Source organism: Strigops habroptila, chromosome 3, assembly GCF_004027225.2.
Source record: "Strigops habroptila isolate Jane chromosome 3, bStrHab1.2.pri, whole genome shotgun sequence".
Taxonomy (NCBI): Eukaryota; Metazoa; Chordata; class Aves; order Psittaciformes; family Psittacidae; genus Strigops; species Strigops habroptila.
Genome location: NC_044279.2, coordinates 71,973,276 through 71,993,940, shown reverse-complemented (window position 1 = coordinate 71,993,940; position 20,665 = coordinate 71,973,276). Strand labels below are relative to the sequence as shown.

The window sequence follows — 20,665 nt, the reverse complement described above, 5'->3', positions numbered from 1 at the left end:
ACTTAGAGCTGTACAAAATGGTAAATGGGTGTCTATTTTTTACAGACTAGATTGCCAGCATTTAAAGGGCAGAAGCAATGTTTAGGTCAGAATTATTTTTTATGATGAAACACTTAAGTTTCCTCCCACAAAAGTTACTTTGACTCATAGATTCTATTTTATGCACTTAAATGTTAAAAATAGATCATGGTGATAAATATGAGTGGTTGCTGATAACTTATACTGATAACTACTGATAACCTGCTTTTAAAGAGCACTCCATGCTGTTTAATAGATAGAAGGATTATGAACTGTGAAATAAGAAACTCACATGACACAGTGTTCCCATTTGAAATAAGACTGTTTAACATGGCTGGGATTTTTCAAGATGTCCAAAGGATATCTGTGCCCACTAGCTTGCTGTGACAGCTCTAATTTTAGATGCGGGACGTGGGCTCCGTATCATGCATGGACTGATTCATCTTCCATATGTTTGTATCTGCCTTAAGGATGGAGAGAGCGTCCACTGGAGATTTTTCCAGTGTGTGGATTTTTTTGTGGGTTAGAATAAGGAGAGCTAAAGATTTGAATGTGGTCTTGCTGAAGATGTGGTTCTCCAGACTTTTGACAAGCTGCACAACTTTTGAGACTGCCACACTTGAGGGACCAATATGAGCTTGGGTTCTACCTTTTTGCAGCTGGTAAGCTGCCTGGAATATGGCTTGTTTTGAATAGTCCTTCAATACTGGGTTTTAAGTCAAGAAGGGAATCAGCTCCCTTAAATAGCTGGGGATTTTGTCTCTTGTTAAGATCATCCATCTTTCTAGTCACCATCACTGTCACCTTCCAAATATTTAACTGTAGAAATAGCAACAGACTTCCTCTTCTCATCCTTCCTGACCAGCAAGAAAAATATTTGGTTATGAAAAGTGGTAAACATCACATTCCTGCTCAGGTATGAAGTTAAGAACCCCACAGATGGATATACCTCCCTATTTTGCTCATGTTTGTTGCTACCATTATTTAAGGGATACTGTTTCTCTGAAGTGTAGCCGAGATTTCCACATCCCTGTTTCAATAGATTATACAGACTCTGTGTCCTGATTTCCCCTCCACACACCGCTTCATTATCTAAAGAGCACATTAGCAGGTGAACAACCCTTCCTATTGTGCTCATTTCTTTACCTTCATTAGTTTCTCTTTATAGTGTACAGTGCTGCAGTCAGCCCAAGGCCAGGCAGATAACTGATTTAAATTAGCCACATTGGCCTCTCTTACAAGCAGCTCCCTGAGGTCCCTGTTGTAACTGTGTGCTTTAAGGATCCCTAAGCTATCTAACTTTGAAAAGCATGAAAGCAGCTAATATGCTGTGCCTTCTGCTTTTGATGCTATTCAGTGGTGTATCACTGTTCCTTTCTGTTTGCCACGTATTGGCTATACACTTCTTATATTTAGGTTTTAAGCTTTTTATAGGGGAAACTGGTTTTGAACTCTATTCGTACAATGTCATTCACAGTAGGGTAGGAACTTCTAATGTTCCTGCTGCCCTAATAATAAATGATAGCATGTGAAAATAAAAAGTAAAGAGTGAAAATCAATATATCTAGGACAGTGGGTTTTTTTAATCTAAATAGGTATTTCTTCCCTAATCTGGAGCCAAACAAGCTAATCTCTTCCTTCCTTTCCTGCACCTCAGTCAACCCCACACAGGCTGAGCTTTTTCCTCCTTGTTTGCTGTGGCAGCAGCACTCTGACCAGCCATACAGCTGCATTTTCCTGCCATGGGGCACAGTGGAAATGGGGGGAGGGTAAGGCATTGCCTTCTCTCTCCACTAGTATTTTTATTGCATGTGAGAAGTTGGAAGGAGCTACCTGGGGGGCATATTCAGGCTCTGCTTGTACCCTGCTGCTGGTTGTCTGGACTAGAGTGTGTTTATGTACAGAGCTAGTCATGGCTTGTGTAGCCCCCTGCTCCAAAAGGTGGGCTTGTAGCTAGCTCTTCTGCTTGTGGAGCTTCCTTACTTGCCTGAATTTGGGATAAGAATTCAGTTGTCAGGCAGAAATAGGGAACCAGATGATCAGCCCTGCTGTGACTGGGAGAGGCACTCTGATGCCTCTCCAGAGCTTGGGCCTCTGCTCTGTGATGGGAATATTGCAATGAGATTCCCATCTCTAAAGCCTAGAAGGCTTATGTATTCATGCAAACTTGAACGTACTAAAAAAGACAACCACAAAGTGTACTTACATTAACCCACTGGTTAAATGAAGCTGCTTCTGACAGAGTAGATAACTCCTGATTAGAAAGAGAAAGAGAGAGCAATGAGTATGTAAGGTATAATTAGCTGTACCAAAGTACTCTAGCTGTAGCTTGTGGTGTAACCTGCTGTGTCTGGCCTGGCTGATGTGACATGGAGGAGGAGGTTTTCAGTATGTATGAAAAGGGAGGACATTCGTGTTTTTCTAGCACTGATACTTTCTGGTAATGGGAGTGGTGAGTTACCAGCTCTTTTGAAAATAGGCCATCTATTGCTTAGGTGTATTAATTATACCTGACATTGGTACATAATGTGTACTGACCCCAGGCTAAGTGTTAATTTTCTAGGAATCTAAAACTTCTCTTAACTTCATGCAAAATTAACTGAAAGAAGATATGTTGTTTTGGTTGGTAGAAGTACAGCATTTTACATATTATCCTGCAAGTGGAGAGCCTTTATTCTGCTTCTGTACTCCCAACACAGATAGATGATGGTGCAAGCAGGGATGGCAGGTAGTGCTTAGAGCCATGTAAGATTATTGCCAGTGGCTGGGACAGCTGACACTTCCATTTTTCTTGTGCTGTTAAATGCATATTTATTTCACCGTTTTACTTGTTTTGGTTTCATTTGCCTGCCGGTCAGTATGGTTCATTTTAGCATGATAAATTGATGTTTTCACTGAGGCAGATCTCAGGGCAGAACTTGAGAAGAGCTGAGTGCTTGCTGGGAGGTGAGTGCTTAGCACTTCTGCAGGTTAGGCCTCTGGGGCTGCAATTTTCAATTTTGTCTTAAGAAACAAATATGCTCAGGTGCCTTAGGCCCCTTCCCAAGCTGTGTTTTTAAACACACCAGATCATTTATGTATCAGACAAGTGCCTCCAGCTGGAACACTGTTTGCAGGTAGCACTGGTGGGCATCATATTTTTCTAACTGTTTATAACGGCTTTGCAATCTCTCTGGTTATGATCCAGTGTGAGAACTGTGCTCAGAGAAGACGCCTGTCTTACTTACATCTGCAGCATTTCCATAGCATATTCTGCCATCTCCTTCATAGCCCTTTGGGCACACACACTCCCAGCCATGAGAGGACTCAAACTGGCAAGTTGCCTTTGAAACAGAAAGAGAGAAAATTAGTCAAATACGCAGGAGACCACTGAAGAGCAAGGGTGGCCTCTAAAGCCCTTTCTGAAACCCATTCATATACGAACATGAACTGAACATGGTTTACCATGTTGCATGGACATCCTCACCCTCCTGTGATCTTAAGGTCCTTTCCAACACCAACTATTCTATGATTCCATAGGACAAACTCCACCAGCTTTGGGCACTAACTGCCTCAGCTGCCCACCATGCCCTAAGTCTGTAGGAATCTAAACTCTTGCTCTACCCTTTCTTACTTCCTCCCTACATAAACTGGGCCCTGTTCCTTTACTCGACTATGCCAGATCCATCTTCTGCTCCCCAGTGCTCTTCCCTCTAGCTCTGCCCGTGTGTCCTGACTGAGGCTGCTGTGGCTCTTGCAGGCACTACAGAGCACAGCAGAGCCCGCAGATCGGTTAACCCATGCAGTTACAGATAAAGCTGATAGATGCCTGTGTAGAGATGACTTGGCTAAACATCCCAACAGGCCAGTGCATCCAAACTGAAATTGCTGGTGGAAAAGCAGCATGCATTTATTCCAGGCTTGAGATAGTACATGTAGGATTGGGAGCAGCCCTTGCAGTCTGTCCTCAGCACGTGTACCAGACTGATGTGGTTCATGTAGCATTTTTGGTGCTTGCAGCACTTCATGGAAAGCTTTGTTCTAACTCAAACAGAAATTGCAGGCTTGAAATGGCAAGGAAAATCTATGGTGTGTGCAGGAGGTGAGGTGTGATATGATCTGAACACTTTGTTCAGGGAATGATTAATAACTCACCAGATGATGGCATTTTCCATTTTGTTCGAGGCATGAGTTTATGGGTGTGCATTCAACTCCATTCCCCCGAAATCCATCCTTACACTTGCAGTCATTCTGTTGTTTTAATAAAACACAGCAATTCATTAAAGTGGCTAAAATAGTGTGCATATTCTAGACATGGCAAATTAGTCTATCTGTCTTTCCATGTAGTTCCATTACTTCAGTGAAATGACACTGATTCATATGTCCAGAAGACCTTTATACCTGACAGCTACTAATGTAGTTACTAAAAAGTATTTGCTGTCAGACCACCATGTAGGGGGGAGGGGGCACTGGGATAGGGACTGAAGGAGGCTGCTTTGTGGCGAGAGCGCTGCATGGAAATAACCTTGTGGCTGTGAGGGAGAGGAGAATTTGGGGAAGAAAACAGGGTGGGAAGCACAGAGAGAGCAAAATGGGTGAGAACTAATGCCCAAGGTGGCAATGAATGTGAGAGGACGTACCTGACCCGGTCCAACGTATATGCAGGTGGCATTTTCATGGCACCCTGCCATGGTGGGCAGCAAGCAGTTGTTGATGGCTGAGCAGTCCCTTCCATCGCCTGTCCATCCTGCCTGGCAAATGCATGTGTGCTCTCCTGGGCCTGTCTGAATGCACTCGGCCTGGGGGGATGCAGAAGCATCTGTTCAGGGCAGTTAGGTGGCATCTGGCTTTAGGTGTAAGGCTTGTCTAAGCAATAGCTATGCCACTATCTGGGGAAAGAGCTTGAAACTGCAGTGAAGATTGTGACTCTTCCTTCTGCAAAAGTTTCTGGCCAAACTTACCTTTCTATGGTGTCAGGCTCTATGGGAAAAGTAGGTACTTACATTGATATTGCAGCCACCTGGGTTTAAAGCAGCACAAGGATCAACTTTGCTGCAGCTCATACCATCTCCCTCATAGCCAGGTTTGCAAACACAGCTGTAGAGAAAGAGAAGGGAGGCATTAAATGTGATAGGACAGCTGTAAAGTGAATCAATTGTTTTCCACTGTAACAATCTGTTTATAGGCAGCTTAAATTGATAACCTTGGATTCACGATGCATACATTAAGTTGTTCCCCCCCCCCCCCAAAAATATTGACTGGCTTAATTAAGATAAATGGGGGATCCATCCTCCGTGTATGAGATGGGAAGTGAAATTAATTTTGCCCTGATGTGATATTTGCAAAGGTGATCTAGTAGCTCTAAATTAATTATGAGCTGAGATTGCTCTTTCTTTCAGTGACACAGAAGATAGCTCTTTCCCTGAAATGCATGCAAGACAATGAGCCCCCCTGTTTCCCTGGGTTGTCTTCCCAAGATTAATCTATACTGGAGGGAATTTCTTAAGCACTCAAGTTACACAGCATCCCCCATCCTGCCTTCTGTGGTGACTCATTATGAATACACTGCGGCAAGAGGCAAACATACTGTGTGTGAAGGTGAGCATGAGGCAAGCACCAGGCAGCTGTAGCAGTAACAGGATTTTTTTGGCCCATCCTGTCAGGACTGGAGAGCCTGTGCTGAAGTCTGCGATGCTGTGTCATGCAAACCTTAGCTGAGCTGAACTGAGTGAACTATCTGTTTATCTGCTTGAGAATTTAATTGTTTTTCAGCAAAGCTCAGACTCCTGATTCACTAAAGGGATGGTTAGAAATAAGAGCTTCCTGAGAGAGCCTTTGTAGACGTTGGTAGGAGGGCAGCCTTCTGAACAAGGGTTAGATCTATATGCATGTATCAGTGTTAAATATAAGGTACAGGGTAGGGCATTGAGAACTCTTAATTACTATCTTGCAACTCATGGTTGATGCGGTGCATGTTTATGCTTATTTGCTGCATAGCAGTATTTCAGTGGCTGTTTGTGTACTGCTACACAAAGCTGTTTTGATCAGGCAAATGGGAGAGAGCCGCAGCATAGTTAATATTAATTAGATGCAAGTTACTGACTTACCTCATTGCACCATCGCTAAGCTGACAGTCTGCATGTGCATGACAGAGCTGTAGAGAGGGATCGCAGGGAACGATCTGCTTATCACAGAGTTTCCCTGTATATCCGCTTCTGCATGATCCAGGAAGACAGATCCCGTCACTGTCTATTCGGTTATTGCACTTCCCATAAATGCAGAGGCATTCTACCAGAGATAAATTACAATGTGCAATTCCATAGTGGTAAAAAACATCTATTCTCACATAGCACTTATGAATCGGGTCCTCTTTTTTTTTTTTTTTCTAGTATCTAAACTTTTTGTATGTCTAAAGTCTCACTTTGTTGGGGGACTTGCTATTTATCATATCTGTATTTTTTCAGGTGTGCTTTATGGCTAACTATTTAAAATCTGTTGTGTCTTTCTAGTGCACTTATCTATCAATGAATTTCAAAGTACTTCAGAGAAGTAGGAGCAAAATACTGTGTCTTAGGCTACTAAGGCTGAAATGATTTCATTGTACAACTTTCGGTGTACTTTCAGTGGTATGGGAAGCCTTTTAATACTGAGTCCACAATGCTACAAATTGCATAGTGCTGAGCTGGTATACAGAGCAGCAGCACAGACCTATCAGCACTTTGCTGAGGCTGGACTGACTATTGCTGTTGTGAGGCACAGCAATGTGCCCAAAGGGCTTGGTAGGTAAGCCTTCTGCAATCCCAAGAAGTGCCAGTGGTAACTAGTTAAGCCAACATGTACTGCTTTGGGACTGCAGCTTAGGCAATGCCACCCTTTCTTATGGAACTTGTTTCTCAGTTTTTGTCGATGTACCTCTGAACTTTTGAGTGAGCTGTGCTTCATGAATGACATAGCAAAAAAGACTAAACCAGATTTTGTAGATGGGGAATATATCTATGTTTGATGTTTTATATTCTGTAGACTCTCAAATGTAGTATGGTTTGACATAGCAGGAATAAATCTGTCAGTATATAGAAGATGACTGCTGGAACTATAAGCTGTTCAGCAGATCAGAAATTATTCAATAAAGATGGTTATTAAGTGGCCCTAAACACAATCTGTTTATAGATTTAGTTGTTCTTAGATGACATATGTTTGTCATTGCAGGCAGAATCTGCTCTGTCGTGGGCAATACTAGATGGGAACGGAATAGCAAAGATCTTCTTTTCCATTACTTATGTGAGGGAGACAGAAATGAAAAGAACAATAAATTAGTATATACCAAGCTATGGCCTCTGCAGAAAGTCCAATTAAGTCAGTGAGAAGATTTTCACTGACTGCAGGCTTATGATGTATCCCTTTGAAATAAGAAATGAAAGTACTGCAGAGACATCTTGCTCGTCTGACATAGAGAACGTTTAGCGAGCAGTTAACTCCCTAGTGTTACTAGGGTCCAAAAGAAACAATTATTCTGAGGAAGTACGGCTGTACTTACCTTTGTCACACTGAGGTCCATATTTCCCAGGGTTTGAGCAAAACTGACAGTGTGAGCCTTGAAATGCCTCAGCACAAACGCAAGTCCCATTTCCATCCAGGCCATCCATGCACTGTGATAGTGGAAAAGAGGTGATTTCTATGTATAAATTGAAATAAATTCTTATCCTTCTCCCAGAGAAGACGACTATATGCCTCTCCATATTATTGACTGTGATAGACTACCACAAAGAACCTCAGCTTTGAAGAAAAGGTGTTTCAAAGCAAAAGCTTTCCTTGTTCTTGTACTTTGCTGCTGTGTATTCTACATTCCTTTGCAATTTTAAAGTGAGAATAGTGAGCTGCATCATTACCCTGTGCTGTGCAAAGTAAAAGTCTAAGAGTGGGTCACCAGCCCCAACCTTGCCTGTGTGCTGTATGTTGGAACCACAGGAACCTGCAGTTCGGACATCTGAGAGCAGACCGATTCATTTTCCCTTCCCCATGTAACTGAACCTGAAATTCACAGCCATCACTGGACATAAATGGAGGGTGCAGTTCTCGTGGAGTCTAACATTCTTATTGTGCAGGAGTGCTTTAGGGACTTCTGGGACACAGCTTATCCTTCCCTCCATGGGAGTGCAGGGTGCTGCTGGATGCTCTGCTTACCAGCCCATTTCCTGAGCAGGGTTTGGAAAAACCTCCTGGACACGGACTGCAGTCAGGGCCAAAGAAGCCTTTGCAACATTTTGGTTCCTGTGAAATAAAGTAAATATTCTCTTTTTTAGTGCCTTAGTGTGGAGTTGGAGACAACTCTTCATTGTGTTTTGGCCCTCTGGCAAAGGCCTGTAGGGGTAGCTGGCTCTTAGGAGCTTATGTGGAACCAGAACCACACCTGCAATGGCCTTGTTAAAACCAGGAGGGGTTTTAGCAGCCTAAGGAGGGGATATACAGACCACCAGCTCCTTCCCTTGTTCTTATCAGACTCATTAATGTTAGAAATCCCTGTCCTGCTGCCACTTACAAATGTGCCTGTGTGCGTCTGCTCATATTGTGTGCACTCTCGTATTTGGCAGTGGAAGTGCAGTGCAGTTCAGAGGCAGGCAGTCTCCTTTGCATCTGAGATCAGGAACTCGAAAATATGTTTTACCCCAGGGAGATAGTGTGAAAGCCAGACATGCTGCTTTGATCTTCCCCCTTCGCCTCTGCACCAGTGTGGGATTTAGCCACTACACAGCCCTAAATGTTTTTCTCAGCTGCATCTTTTGTTTTATTCATGAATTTGCAGCTTGATCCATTTGTTTATCAAGAGCACAGAAAGCGTATTAGAAAAAAACCCCCTCATTTACATGTGTGTTTCTTTTCTCCCAAGGAACAAGTGACAGGACAAGAGGTAACGGCCTCAAGCTGCACCAGGGGAGATTTAGATTGGATATTAGGAAAAATTTCTTCTCAGAGAGGGTGGTCAGGCATTGGAACAGGCTGCCCAGGGCAGTGGTGGAATCACTGTCCCTGAAAGTGTTCAAAACCGTGTAGATGAGGCCCTCAGTGACATGGTTTAGTGGTGAGCTTGGCAGTCCTGGGATAATGGTTGGACTTGGTGGTCTTAAAGGTCTTTTCCAACCTGGTTGAGTCTATGATTCAAGGGAAAGAGGAATTAGCAGAAGGCTCTCAAAACTTATGAATTTGTAGACTTCTCTGCTTGTTACTTAATGGTGGTCATGAAATGCAGAAGCCTATTTAGGAGCCCCAGGGGCCAGAAAGGTGTAAGTACTTCTCATGGGCTAATGACTTCTGCAAAGACTAGGCTTGCCAAGCAAAGCAAGTGGAGCGTGGTTCTTGAGAGCCTTTCCTATTCATTGTTACCCCATACTGTGTGAAGTCCTGGGACAGGAGTGGCTGGGACCAGGGGAAACCAAGCTGTCCTGTTCTTTGTGGATGAAACTGTATGGGGCAATGACAACACCTGGGCTTGGAACCTTATGTGAAAATCCTGCAGTGCAAATAAGAGAGTGTTGTTAATAGCATATGGCAGTTAAAACCCTCTCTGGAATTTGCCTGGTATTTTGCTCTAAGTTTTACAGTAGGTCCTCTCAGTTCCCTGTAGAAGGGTATGGAAACTGCATGGATATCTCCATAAATCTCTCAACTCCAAAAGGAAAGTTCACAGTGCAAAAGATAGTATTTTGGAAAACTTTTATATATGTTTCACCTTAAGCAACCGTAACTCTGTACCTTTATTGTTATATTGCAGGCTCTAGCACAGCCAGTTTTTTGAAAGGTTGGGCCTTCAATAATGCATCTTCGTTTCGAGAAAGGCTGAAACAGGCACAAAGTGGAAGCATTAGTATTTCTAGGCAATATAAGTTCTGTGATACAGTCTTACTATCACAGCATAATTTAACTGGAGAATGGAAAGCACTTTGCTATAGAGTTGCATTTAAAAATGATTTAAGTTATGTATTTTTCATAATATGAACTTTCTTTTAATTTTTCTTGAATAAATGGCATATAGGTTGTTACTGAATATGGCATACAGGACGAACTACCAATGAATTTTTATAACATGGGGAATAAAATTCCTGTGGTAGCTGGAATTGAGTTTTGTGTGTGGAGAAACATGCAGCCAGATTTGCATCTCTTAGATGCAAAGCAGATGGGAGTGTTTCTATCCTTTCTGAAGCTGCTTCTGTAGACAGTTACTTCTGGGAGGATGCTTAATCAAAAGGAAATTTTTAACAGATGTGAGGTCTATTTTAAATCTATCTCTCCTCTATTTTTAATTTACTAACTCTCAAAGTGTAATTGTAGTAATTCTCATTCCTTGTCTCTCTCTTCTGATAAAGCCTATCTGAAATAGATTTTACTTAACCTGAGACAAGAGTCAGACCTTCTACAAAGTCTACAAGAGATCTTGCAACAATAAACAAATTAATGATGAAATCACCTGATGATTCAATTATTGCCCAAAAAGAGACTAAAGTAGTGTCTATATTTGTGTTTTTATGTAGCCTTTTGTATTCATACCTGTTTCTCTTGCTCACTGTATTGGGAGAGCAGTAATTAACACATGGGATCCCCTGAGCATTTTATACAATTGGGGAATGTCACTTACGATGGGCTTTGAATCCTGAGGACAGGGAGCCAATGCTTGTGATAAACAACTTGCGCAGATGCCCTAGATGGAAACAATAAGGATGGTCATTTGAGATGGTCTTAAAACAGCTACTGAGGTGCATATTTGTGGAAGATATACCCTGTACGTTTTAAGTACGTCTGTTCTATGACTTTTAACTCTTACAGCATGTATCAGGAACCAAACAGCAGCGCCAGGGCTATATCTGCTGGTTCTGATTTTATTCCTGAGTAGTTGTTCATTTCACCTTCCCCCTTTTATCTTCTTCCTAAACAGAAGATAAACATGGGCACGAATGCACCAGTGTCCTTCACTCAACCCCATATAATATATTAACTAACATCGTCTGAAGGTCTAGTGCAGTCTGCACACTTAACTTCTGTGAGAATTTTTTATTTCTTCCTAGGAAGACCACAAATTAGTTGTCTCATATATACAGTGTGAACAGAAATTTGTCTTGTGTATAGGCAGGTGGTGAAGAGAAAAATATTCTTTGTTTCTGTGTTGTAGATCCTGTACTCCACTGTGATCCAGTGGTATACAGCTATTTTTATGTCTTCACCTTTTGGTTGCCTTTCCGCACTAGGTAATTTATCACCATGTGGTAGTGACAGAGACTGGCAATTACAGCATCAAGGAGATATAAACTCCAGTGGCAGTTTTAAAGGTGAGTCCTCTGACAAGCTCAACATGCAATAACTTCAGAGAGGCTCAGCCTTTCAGAGGGTGGATATGGAGTTTGTCAAAGCCATGTTGCTTGTGACTGCTAATGTCTTGTGTTTCAGCCAAGTTAGAATAAATCCTAGAGCTGGCATCCTATGTATTACCTCACTGTGTTTCATAGTCATTGGACAAGCGACCGCGAACACGAATTATGGCATTTTTCCCACAGATTTAGCACTGGAAATGTGGGGAAAAAAAAGTAGGAATTGGTTTGGATTTAATAGTCCTTCCTGATGTACAGCAGTTAAAGGAATAAAAGACCAGACTTACAAAAGCATTTGGGCGTCAAATAGTTGAGTTTTGTGGTTCAGATGTATTTTGGCAAATACACTTAGGCATTATAAAAGCTCTTAGATAAGCTGTGGAGTCATGGCTGAAGCTGACTTGACTTAGGCTCTTACCTTTCTTTGTATTTCTGAAAATCCCTGCAAGTGCCTCTTGGCTGCTTTAGAACTTAAAAAGTCTGTTTGCTGTGGAAAATGTTTCTCTCTGTTGGCATCACTCTCCTACTGCTCAGTGCAACTCAGTGTCACCTACTCACTCCCTTTCACTGTCTGGGGTGCTTTCAGTCATTGACGTGTACCTGCTCCCTTCTTTTCTTGAGGATGGGGGTCTTGTCTCTCGCATCTGCCTTTCCACGGGGGGGGGGGGGGGGGGGGGGGGACAGAGAAAAGCATCTGCGCTTCTACACAAGGTCAGATCTGCCATTTTCAGCAGTAGATTGAAACACTGTCTTTGCACTGAGGTAACTGAAGCATAGACATATATTCCTGTATGTCAGGTCTGCTGTGGGAACGCTGAGCTCTGGCACGAGGTGGAGCAGACAGCTGGGATCACCTATTACTTCAGTGCTCAGAGCACCTCTTGTCAGAAGTCATCAAACTGGCTGCAATCCACACCTCAAATAGGTACCAAGGACCAGTTGTCCCTGTGGTCTCTGTGACATTATGGATAAGCACTGCTGTCATTCAGTTAGGCTCAGGTGCAGCTTTCAGTGTTTGGGTATGGCTACATGGATATGTATGTGTTAGCATTATGGTTTCATCTTTTAGGATGTAAAGTTCTCGTAGGTGCGTACACCTGCCTGTTCCTACAAAGTTTGTCTCTTTTAACCGGTACCACAAGTATTATTTATGAGGTGGTGTTATTCCTCTTTTCTGAGAGTGGAGGAAATGCATGGTGAAAGGTAAGAACAGCAAAGTCATTGCTCCCTTTTGGTGTTCTCCTTGGCAGCAGTGCTTTGCTTAAAGACTTGGATATTAAACTTTATTTTAAACTATGCAGGAAGCTTTCAAAGTGGACAAAAGCACCTAATTCAATTTGGGGACTAATTTTTGTGACAGACGCTGTTTGTTTCATCTTAAAATCATTTTTCTGCGTTGCTTTAGGAGTGATCGATGTCAGACATAGATTGTAGGTAGGGTTTTGGTAAGGAATTCAGATTACATAAGTGTTCTGGGTCTTGATTGCTTTTTGTATCAGAGATTGCTGCTTGGCACTCTGCCTGGTTTATGATTGCATTGCGCATATGGCATTTTGTAGTTACTGCCAGAGGTAGTAGTTCTTTACTGCCAGCTCCTATGTTTTCTTCATTACATTTTGATGCTGTCCAGCTCTGCTGGGAACCCCTTTCAAGGCTGTGGTTCTGGACTGTTGTAGGTTAAGATAGTAAATGTTTTGCATTACTGTACCAGAACTGTTACTGGCCCAGATATGTGCTTGAACATGGCCCAGTAACAGCTCATTGGAGCCATGCTTACTGCAAACTAAAAGCTCAGTCAGATACTCTGTCTTCTTACCAGAAATAGTGTCTGGATGTTACCAAGTGTAAAGGCCTGTACTGTATTACCAAACTGAACAAGGTATGTCAAAATCTACCTTTGAAATATGAAACAGTTTTGTGATTCCTAATTTGGAAAAAAAACCAAAAAAAACCGAAGAAAGCAGAGCTAGGGGAAATTGTGGCTTCTGAAAAGAACATATTTCTAATATATTAATACAAAATTAATAATTAAGTTAATATTTTAACTTGCTGGCTCCTTTCCGTGCATAGTTAGTAGAAATGAAAATACTGATCTGGAGTAGTTTCCCTGGGAACTTGGCACTGCTTACCATGTTCACACAGATGGGATTCAGGAACTGGAGGAAAAGGTTTGACTGGAGAGACAACATATTTAAATAAGCTACTGCAAGAACTAGATGTGTTAAAGTGGTATAGGATGTGCTCATATGAGTTCTCTGTTTGCCAATTATTTGTATATGCACACTAATGCTAGCCAGGTATGTTGTTGATATATGAATTTCAAAAAATAACCCATTTTTAATGGAAAATATCAGGGAAAGTAGTAAAGAGAAAGCTAGAGTACTTTGCATGGAGTATATAAGAGCTATTGATTTGTTGTTGATATTTGTGATTGTCTTACCATTGCAACTTCACTTCTTGTCTCATCACACCGATGTGGTAGAATTGGAACAATTGTGGGTGGAATAAGAACTCCTGCTAGAGTATAAATGCGACCATTTTTTGCAACAATATCTGTTTCTTCCATTTCTTCTCCACTCACCAAGACTTGTCCCTATGAAACAAGAAATTGTTATTAATAACAAAATCTTCACAGCTTCTCAATTTCTGATAATTTGAAGAATTTCTACTCTCTCTTCAACTGGCTATCTATTTTTTGTTATGCTTGTTTTATGCAAGAAGCACACATATATTGCCCATTTTCATGAATATTGGTCTACAACAGTGATGTCTGAAATTTTCCTCTTAATTTGCACTGTTAGCCAGTGGAACTGGTTACTAAAAACTGGCCAAAATGAGAAGACTACTCATGACTTCAGGCACTTATTTCAGTGGATGTAAGCATGCTTTAGTCCTCTCTCTGACAAAGTGGGGAAAAATGAGAGAGAGTTTGAGATCTATCCAAATTTAGGGAATGGGGGAGCAGGGAGGAGAAAAAGTATTCTTTATGCATTTACTCTTTCAACTGCTCTGCCTTTTGAAGAATTTTCATAGGTGCCTCTCATCTCCAGAACAGAAGGAAGTTAACATAACAGATAAGTTTGGTTTCACAAAAGTACTGAAAAATTGACACCTTTAAAAATGTGTTCACTACATTCATCAGGATCAGAGACTATAATAGTAGAAAGAATACAAGAATGTGTGCACCGAAAAGAGTTTAAAATAACTAAAATATGTAACAGAATTATTTAAAATATTTTAAATAGTTTTGTTTTTTTTTTTTTTTAACTAGGCAGAGCAAAAATGAGAATCACGCCTGGTCTGCGACTAATCGTAAGAAAAAGGGAACTGCAGACTGCTCTTATATATCAATCATTTGCTTTGCATCCTTTATAGTACTAATTTCTAACAGTAGGTGGGAATGGCAAGTTGAAAATTTCTGCCTCATTACATTCGTTCATAGTATATTCTGCCTTAAGAAATTCTTCTGCTAATATTCCCCCTCCTCCCTTTTTTATTCCCCCCGAATGCAAACAGTTGCCTAGATCAGAGAGAGTTGTTCACAGGTGAAAGCTGCCTTTGACTTACAGTGCTGGTCTTGTTAAAGTGAATGAACTGCTTTGCCATGCTTCTGATGTGCTCTATTGAGACAAGACTGGCAACCTCTAGCTGAAACGAATAAAAATTGATTGAAAGAAATGTAATATCATCATTCTTTTCAAATCCAGATAGATTTCACAAGAAAGACTACCTTTCTCTTTAAGGTGAGGAAATGACCCCATTAGTTATGTGGGCAGCCTCACGTTGACTGACCTGCTTGTGTAACAGAGTAATTAAATTTTGACTGAGTTTGCTGGTTGCTGCATGTGAAGAGCTTGTTGCCCAAAAGGATATTAATGTTTTTCCTAATTATAGCAACTGTTCTAAGTAAAGTTATCACCCCTCCCTAAAAATAGCCCTGTTTGCATCCTTAGACCACTGTACAAATGGCAGCACTAATGTCCCATGAAGAGACACATGAATCTCATGCCTCTGCTCTCTGTGATCCTGCTCTGTGCCAGGAGTGACCTCTGCCTTGGATGCTGAGAGCAGGGCCTTTTGCTAAAGATACAAGCACTTCCTTCCTTCCTCACAGCAGGGGCTGGGGTGAGGATGAAGTTCAGCCTCCTCTAACCTTAGTTGCTGGTGGTTGCTGGGTTCTGCTCTTTGTTTTCAGCAGAAAAAGGAGGAAGAAACAGAGGGCTTACTTAGAGGATGGCAAAACCACCTCTCTCTGATAAACAGAAGTCTAATATTAGCAGAATAGGTTCAGAGACAGCTTGATTTTGATAGCAACAGCTACTTTTCTTGCTACTCATTCCTGCAGTCCTGCAAAGCTGACAGTACCCCCTGACAGTGGTTTTTGCTCCACAACATGCTAAGGTAGTGAGTCTCATATTCAGGATGACTATATGTGTGCATCTATCTATCTATCCCACTTGGGTTAAGTCCCCACCACCAAACGGTATATTTTAAAGTGAAAATAGTTACTTGCATGTAACGTACTAGTGTGACAAAACACAGTTTTAATTTGCCATGATTTAAGGACTACCCTATGCCTCCTAGCAGGGTTTTATTTTCATTGGTGACATTGAGGTGAAAGGTTTGTGTTCTCTGTTACTGACCTTTATGCGACTTCCCTTAGTAAAGACAGAGGCATAGCTGTCCTTTGCACCCTTACTGTGCAGCACTGAGTAGAGGTTGTTCTTGGGAAACCTCTGCCTTTAGAATGGCAAAGGGTTTGAAAATGGTCTTACACCCTGGGCCAGTAGGGCAGCCATGCTCACCTCTGTATTGGAGACAATGTGGTACCGGACCAACTCCAGCAATTTCCATGAACCCTGCCGAAGGAGAAAAGAGAATGTTTTAGCCCAAATTGAGTCACACAAACCCAACCTGGCCTGTTGGGAGGACATGGGGATGCGAACAACATCACCAGCTGGTGCATCAGAAATCTCTGGGTCAGTGGTGATGCTCAGCTCATGGCATGTGTCATGTCACTCCATGCTCTCACACCTATTTTGGCACATGTCTTTCACAACTCGTGTGTGTGTGTTAGGAGAAGCAGGAGGTGTCCAGGGGACAGGAAACCAATATCTAACTCCTGGGACCCCCACCAGCAGTGTCTCCCAGCCAGTGGGGCCCTTATGGTATCTGCTCCCCTTGACTGTTCCCACCAAGGTTGACACCTTTCAGAAGAGGGTTTGGGGTTTTGTTATGTGGCTGTCTGTGGTGTGGTGTGCTGTGCTGTCAAGGCAAGAGCAGGGGAGTGAGGGTCAGGTGTAGGGGATCATCATTGCTTTATATGATGCGAGACCCCAAATCCTGGTCCTTTTAGGTGTTGTTTTGATCTTTAATTGATTGCTTAAGCCTTGACTGTAAGAGCTTAGCTTAGATGAACACTGGATAATGTATGTATGCATCTGATATATATCTACTATCTGAGAAAGATTTGTGTTATAGAAAGACTGTACCTCTGCAGAAAGCAGGTAATCCAGAGCATCAGCTTTCATATTACTGAAAGCCTCATTACTTGGAACAAAGACTGTGTAAGGACTGTTGTCCTGCTGTAAATCCATTGCCAGGCCAGTTTTCTGTTTTGGTTTAGAAAGAAAAGTGAAATTATATACTAATATTGAAGAACATCTGAAAATAGATTTATAGAATTGATTTTCTAGATCCTTACCTCTATCAAAGATGTAAATTGGCTGTATCTTCTATTACCTTGAAGTACTGCCATTATGGTTTCCTGAAATAGGATGAAATTAAGATTTGGTTTAGTTGGGAACATGGGATAAACCCCAATTCTTATAAGATGCTTTCTGAATTACTATATGAGTCTCAAGTAGTACAGATTGAATACATTTGGGTTTCCTCATTGTTTGGCTGGCTGGTGGTGTCTGGAAGTGACTGAGATAGTAGCACTCATCCTGGTGCTATACTGGATTATAGTTAGAGTTTGCCATTGTCCTGAAATACTGTGTAGTCACAGAACATGCAAACAGAGTGTGTGTGTGTGTGTGTGTGTGTGTGTGTGTGGAAAGTGTTATTATCTCTTCTTTCCCAATGAGAAAGAACAGAGAAATAAAATATTTGCATCACCATATAAAGAAGTGAGCTCTCAAGGAAGCGTGTTAAGCAGGGCACCAGAAACCCTAAAGCATCCAAAGTTATCAGCTTAGCCTTTAGGGGTGAGGGATCCCTGGTTTGAGTACAAGTCTTGACTAACATCTGTCCAGATGTCCCTCCTTTTAGTATGTTGTCCTGGAATTTGGTGAGATGTATTGATTGCGACTGCAATGAGGAACCACTCAAATGCAGTGAGAACAACCAAATCCTTCTCAGGCCAGCTTGGCAGAAGAGGGAATGTCTGTTTACTGTGGAAACTGTGACATCACCTTTCACTTTGAATGTTGCTCCTCTAAGCTGACCCACAATGGCTCAGCAGAGTTTGTGTAGCTGCTGTCAGTCATCTTCTTTGGCATTCAATTAAAGTGAAACTACTTTAAAAGAAAGTCTGACACTGAATATATATAGCTTTTGACTCACCTCTTTGTTGCTTTCAAATGTTGGCTCTACATTGTCCATGGCTTTGTCAATAATGTGCAAAATCCCATTGGAAGCAATAATATTTCCCTGTGAAAGTTTTCCTTTCTTCCTTCCTCCTTGGATTCTAATTCTTAATTGATTATCCTGGAAGAAGCCAGGCAAGGGATAATGAGCTCTTTATTCTAGAGTGACAACAGAGTGAGTATGCCTGTTGAATAATGTCTAAAAAATGTCTAGCACTCCCATTGCCAACACCTGGGCCATTTAAATCTGGGAAGGCTAAAGGTTGCTTCCGATGCTTATCAAGCAAATGGAAAAAACTCCTCTGACTTTGGATTAGGATTGTGTTATTTTGTTCCAGGACAGCAAAGTTCAGAAGAGAAGGCACAGGGACAGGTCCTGTGGGAAAAGCAGTGTGCCTAAAAGGGCTCTGATGACTGCTAGTAATAAAAGTCTGCCAGGAAATGACTTAAAACATGATTGTACTGAAAGGCTCAACTCCTGTAATCTGAAGGGACTACAATCCATTTCCTTATATGATATGTATGTTTAAAACAATAAAATGTTGCTGATTCTGCACTGTACTGAAGCGTGCAGGAAACTAACAGCCCTCAGACAGCAATATTTTCCTGTTACAAATGGAGTGCGTACTCATTAAAGAAATAAAATAGATCTTTCAGATGCCACTGATCTACTGCAAAACATGAGAAGTGCTTGATTTCAGCCTTCACATAGGCCCAAGTCATTAAAAGACATTAAATGAACCAAGAACAATAACTCTGCATTATAAAATCTAGTATATCAGTTGTAGAGAGTAAATTTTTTAGACCATGGGATCAGACTGCCCTGGAGCTTACTGACATCAAATAAGCTGGGCTAGTGATGAACTTTACTATTTTTTTTTTTTTCATGATTTACTGCTGTGCTAGGTTAATGGCTGGACTCTCTGATCTTAAAGGTCTTTTCCAACCTAAAGGATTCTGTGATTCTATATGCATTTTATTTGTGCTGAAGACTTTTATTTGCTGCATCATCCAAAGGATGCTGATACTCAGTGGGAGGTGGGATCTGCAGTGCAGTTGGTGCTCTCTCTGTGTGAGCTGTACACACAGGTTTCCAGCATAAGCTCTGGGATTTTCTCTCCCCATGCCCCCTCCTACTTCACCTAGGCTCTCTAGGGCCTCTTAATACCTGCCCTCCCTCCCCCCCAGCTCTGTTGGTCATGCCTGCAGATTTAGGATGGCTTAATTTTAGCAAATATTTTTAGAGTAGTCTGTGTTACGCCTCTGTGTCACTCAGTGGAGATGCATCTCTAAAGATAATTTTTGTTTTCACTGATTTTAGTGGGAACTTTGATGCTGGTGAGGTTTGAAGTTTCACTAGAACTCCTTCTAATGCATGGCCACAGCTGTGTTTTTGCATAACCCAGCAGCTATCTGCATCCTGATGTCTTGATGCAGAAAGACGTTTCATACTCCTCATTGAGTGAACAGAGAGTGGTATCCTTGCTGAGGCATGCTGGAAGGCCACTTACCTTTTCTCCCTTTGATATCTCTCCTGACTTGCCAGTCAAAGTATATATTACATTAGTATTATTCAAGCTACTGGTATTCAGTTGACCAGCAATTATATGGAGTTTCACAAAGTACTGTGCTTTCTGTTTATTATTCAGAAGATCCTGTATCTACAAGAGTAGAAAAACAGAGATTTATTTCAATGCAGGCTTCATCTAAAAATTAAAAGTAAAAATATCCTGGTGAATGCTTTTTCCCCTCCAGTTGTTACATTCTGAAATTATATGTTTTCCTCTGGAGTGAGGTGATAAGGCTTGAACCAAGCAGAAGCCTCTTTTGGTTTCAGTTCAAGCCAGATGACACCCTTATGTCTCTGCATGGTGCCTCCAGAGTTGTCCTTCCTGACTTCAATGGAAAGTAATGGATGCTAATCACTTACATATCGGCTCCCCTCCATGTAGTTTGGTTTTTTTACTAAACCCATTGTATTTTAGCACCTTTACATAAAAGGTGACCTGTGGCCTCCTTGCTGAAAATTCAGATCTTAATTCAGCCCCTCTCTCAACCAAGTGATAAAAACTTGAGCTGTGTAAGACAATCCAAAACTTATTTGAAGCCTGACTGTGTTCTACCCTGATTTGCCAAATTATTTTGCTTTTCTTTCAAGTAGGAAAAAGACAATCTCTGGCTTCTATATTTAAATGTATCCAGAAGTGTACTAGAGCAAAGAGTTCTGAAACTCTTAAAACACTTTTAACAGAGATGAGATTTCTGAAGGAGACAAATCCCTGCCGCTAATGTAAAACCCTATCTCTTGTTTACTTACATTTGTGCCTTTGAGCCCCTTGTTTGTCGGTACAAGCACAGTAAATGGTCCCAGAGTACTCAGTGGCCATTCGTAGGTGTTTTCTTATAAGAAGGGAGAGGGTGGGGGAGAGAGAAGAAAAGAAGTTAAAATGCCTGTTGAAAAGCTAATTGGAGGAAGGGACTGTGTACTCTGTGTGAGGTATGCAAGGGCAGAATAAGCAAGAATACTATTGTGATTATTAAATGTTAATTTAAGATTCTAAAGTCTGAGTCATTGAAAGATGAGAGGCAGATAGAATGTGAAATCCAGGTGCTGCTGCATATTTGCCACAGGATGGGGCAAAACATTCAGAATGCTTCTGGCAGCCTGGAGTCTGTGTCATGCAGACCAGGGTGGTGGACATGAACCCAGAGTTTCTTTGGAAA

At 41.6% G+C, this 20,665-nt stretch overlaps 1 protein-coding gene across 1 annotated transcript in view; it reads right to left on the bottom strand.

Moving 5' to 3' along the window:
• STAB2 (stabilin 2) overlaps nt 1-20,665 on the bottom strand; it is an 82,285-nt gene that overhangs the window by 40,635 nt on the left and 20,985 nt on the right. Inside the window, exons 11-28 of the mRNA XM_030479129.2 lie at nt 20,259-20,341; nt 19,453-19,602; nt 17,919-18,062; nt 17,056-17,118; nt 16,844-16,963; nt 16,157-16,210; nt 14,919-14,999; nt 13,792-13,944; nt 10,625-10,687; nt 9,745-9,828; nt 8,179-8,265; nt 7,532-7,643; nt 6,105-6,285; nt 5,001-5,094; nt 4,638-4,796; nt 4,153-4,248; nt 3,246-3,341; nt 2,225-2,272 (exon numbers count right to left, since the gene is read on the bottom strand). Coding sequence (XP_030334989.1) covers nt 2,225-2,272; nt 3,246-3,341; nt 4,153-4,248; nt 4,638-4,796; nt 5,001-5,094; nt 6,105-6,285; nt 7,532-7,643; nt 8,179-8,265; nt 9,745-9,828; nt 10,625-10,687; nt 13,792-13,944; nt 14,919-14,999; nt 16,157-16,210; nt 16,844-16,963; nt 17,056-17,118; nt 17,919-18,062; nt 19,453-19,602; nt 20,259-20,341 — 1,868 coding nt within the window. The remainder of the gene's footprint in view (nt 1-2,224; nt 2,273-3,245; nt 3,342-4,152; nt 4,249-4,637; nt 4,797-5,000; nt 5,095-6,104; nt 6,286-7,531; nt 7,644-8,178; nt 8,266-9,744; nt 9,829-10,624; nt 10,688-13,791; nt 13,945-14,918; nt 15,000-16,156; nt 16,211-16,843; nt 16,964-17,055; nt 17,119-17,918; nt 18,063-19,452; nt 19,603-20,258; nt 20,342-20,665) is intronic.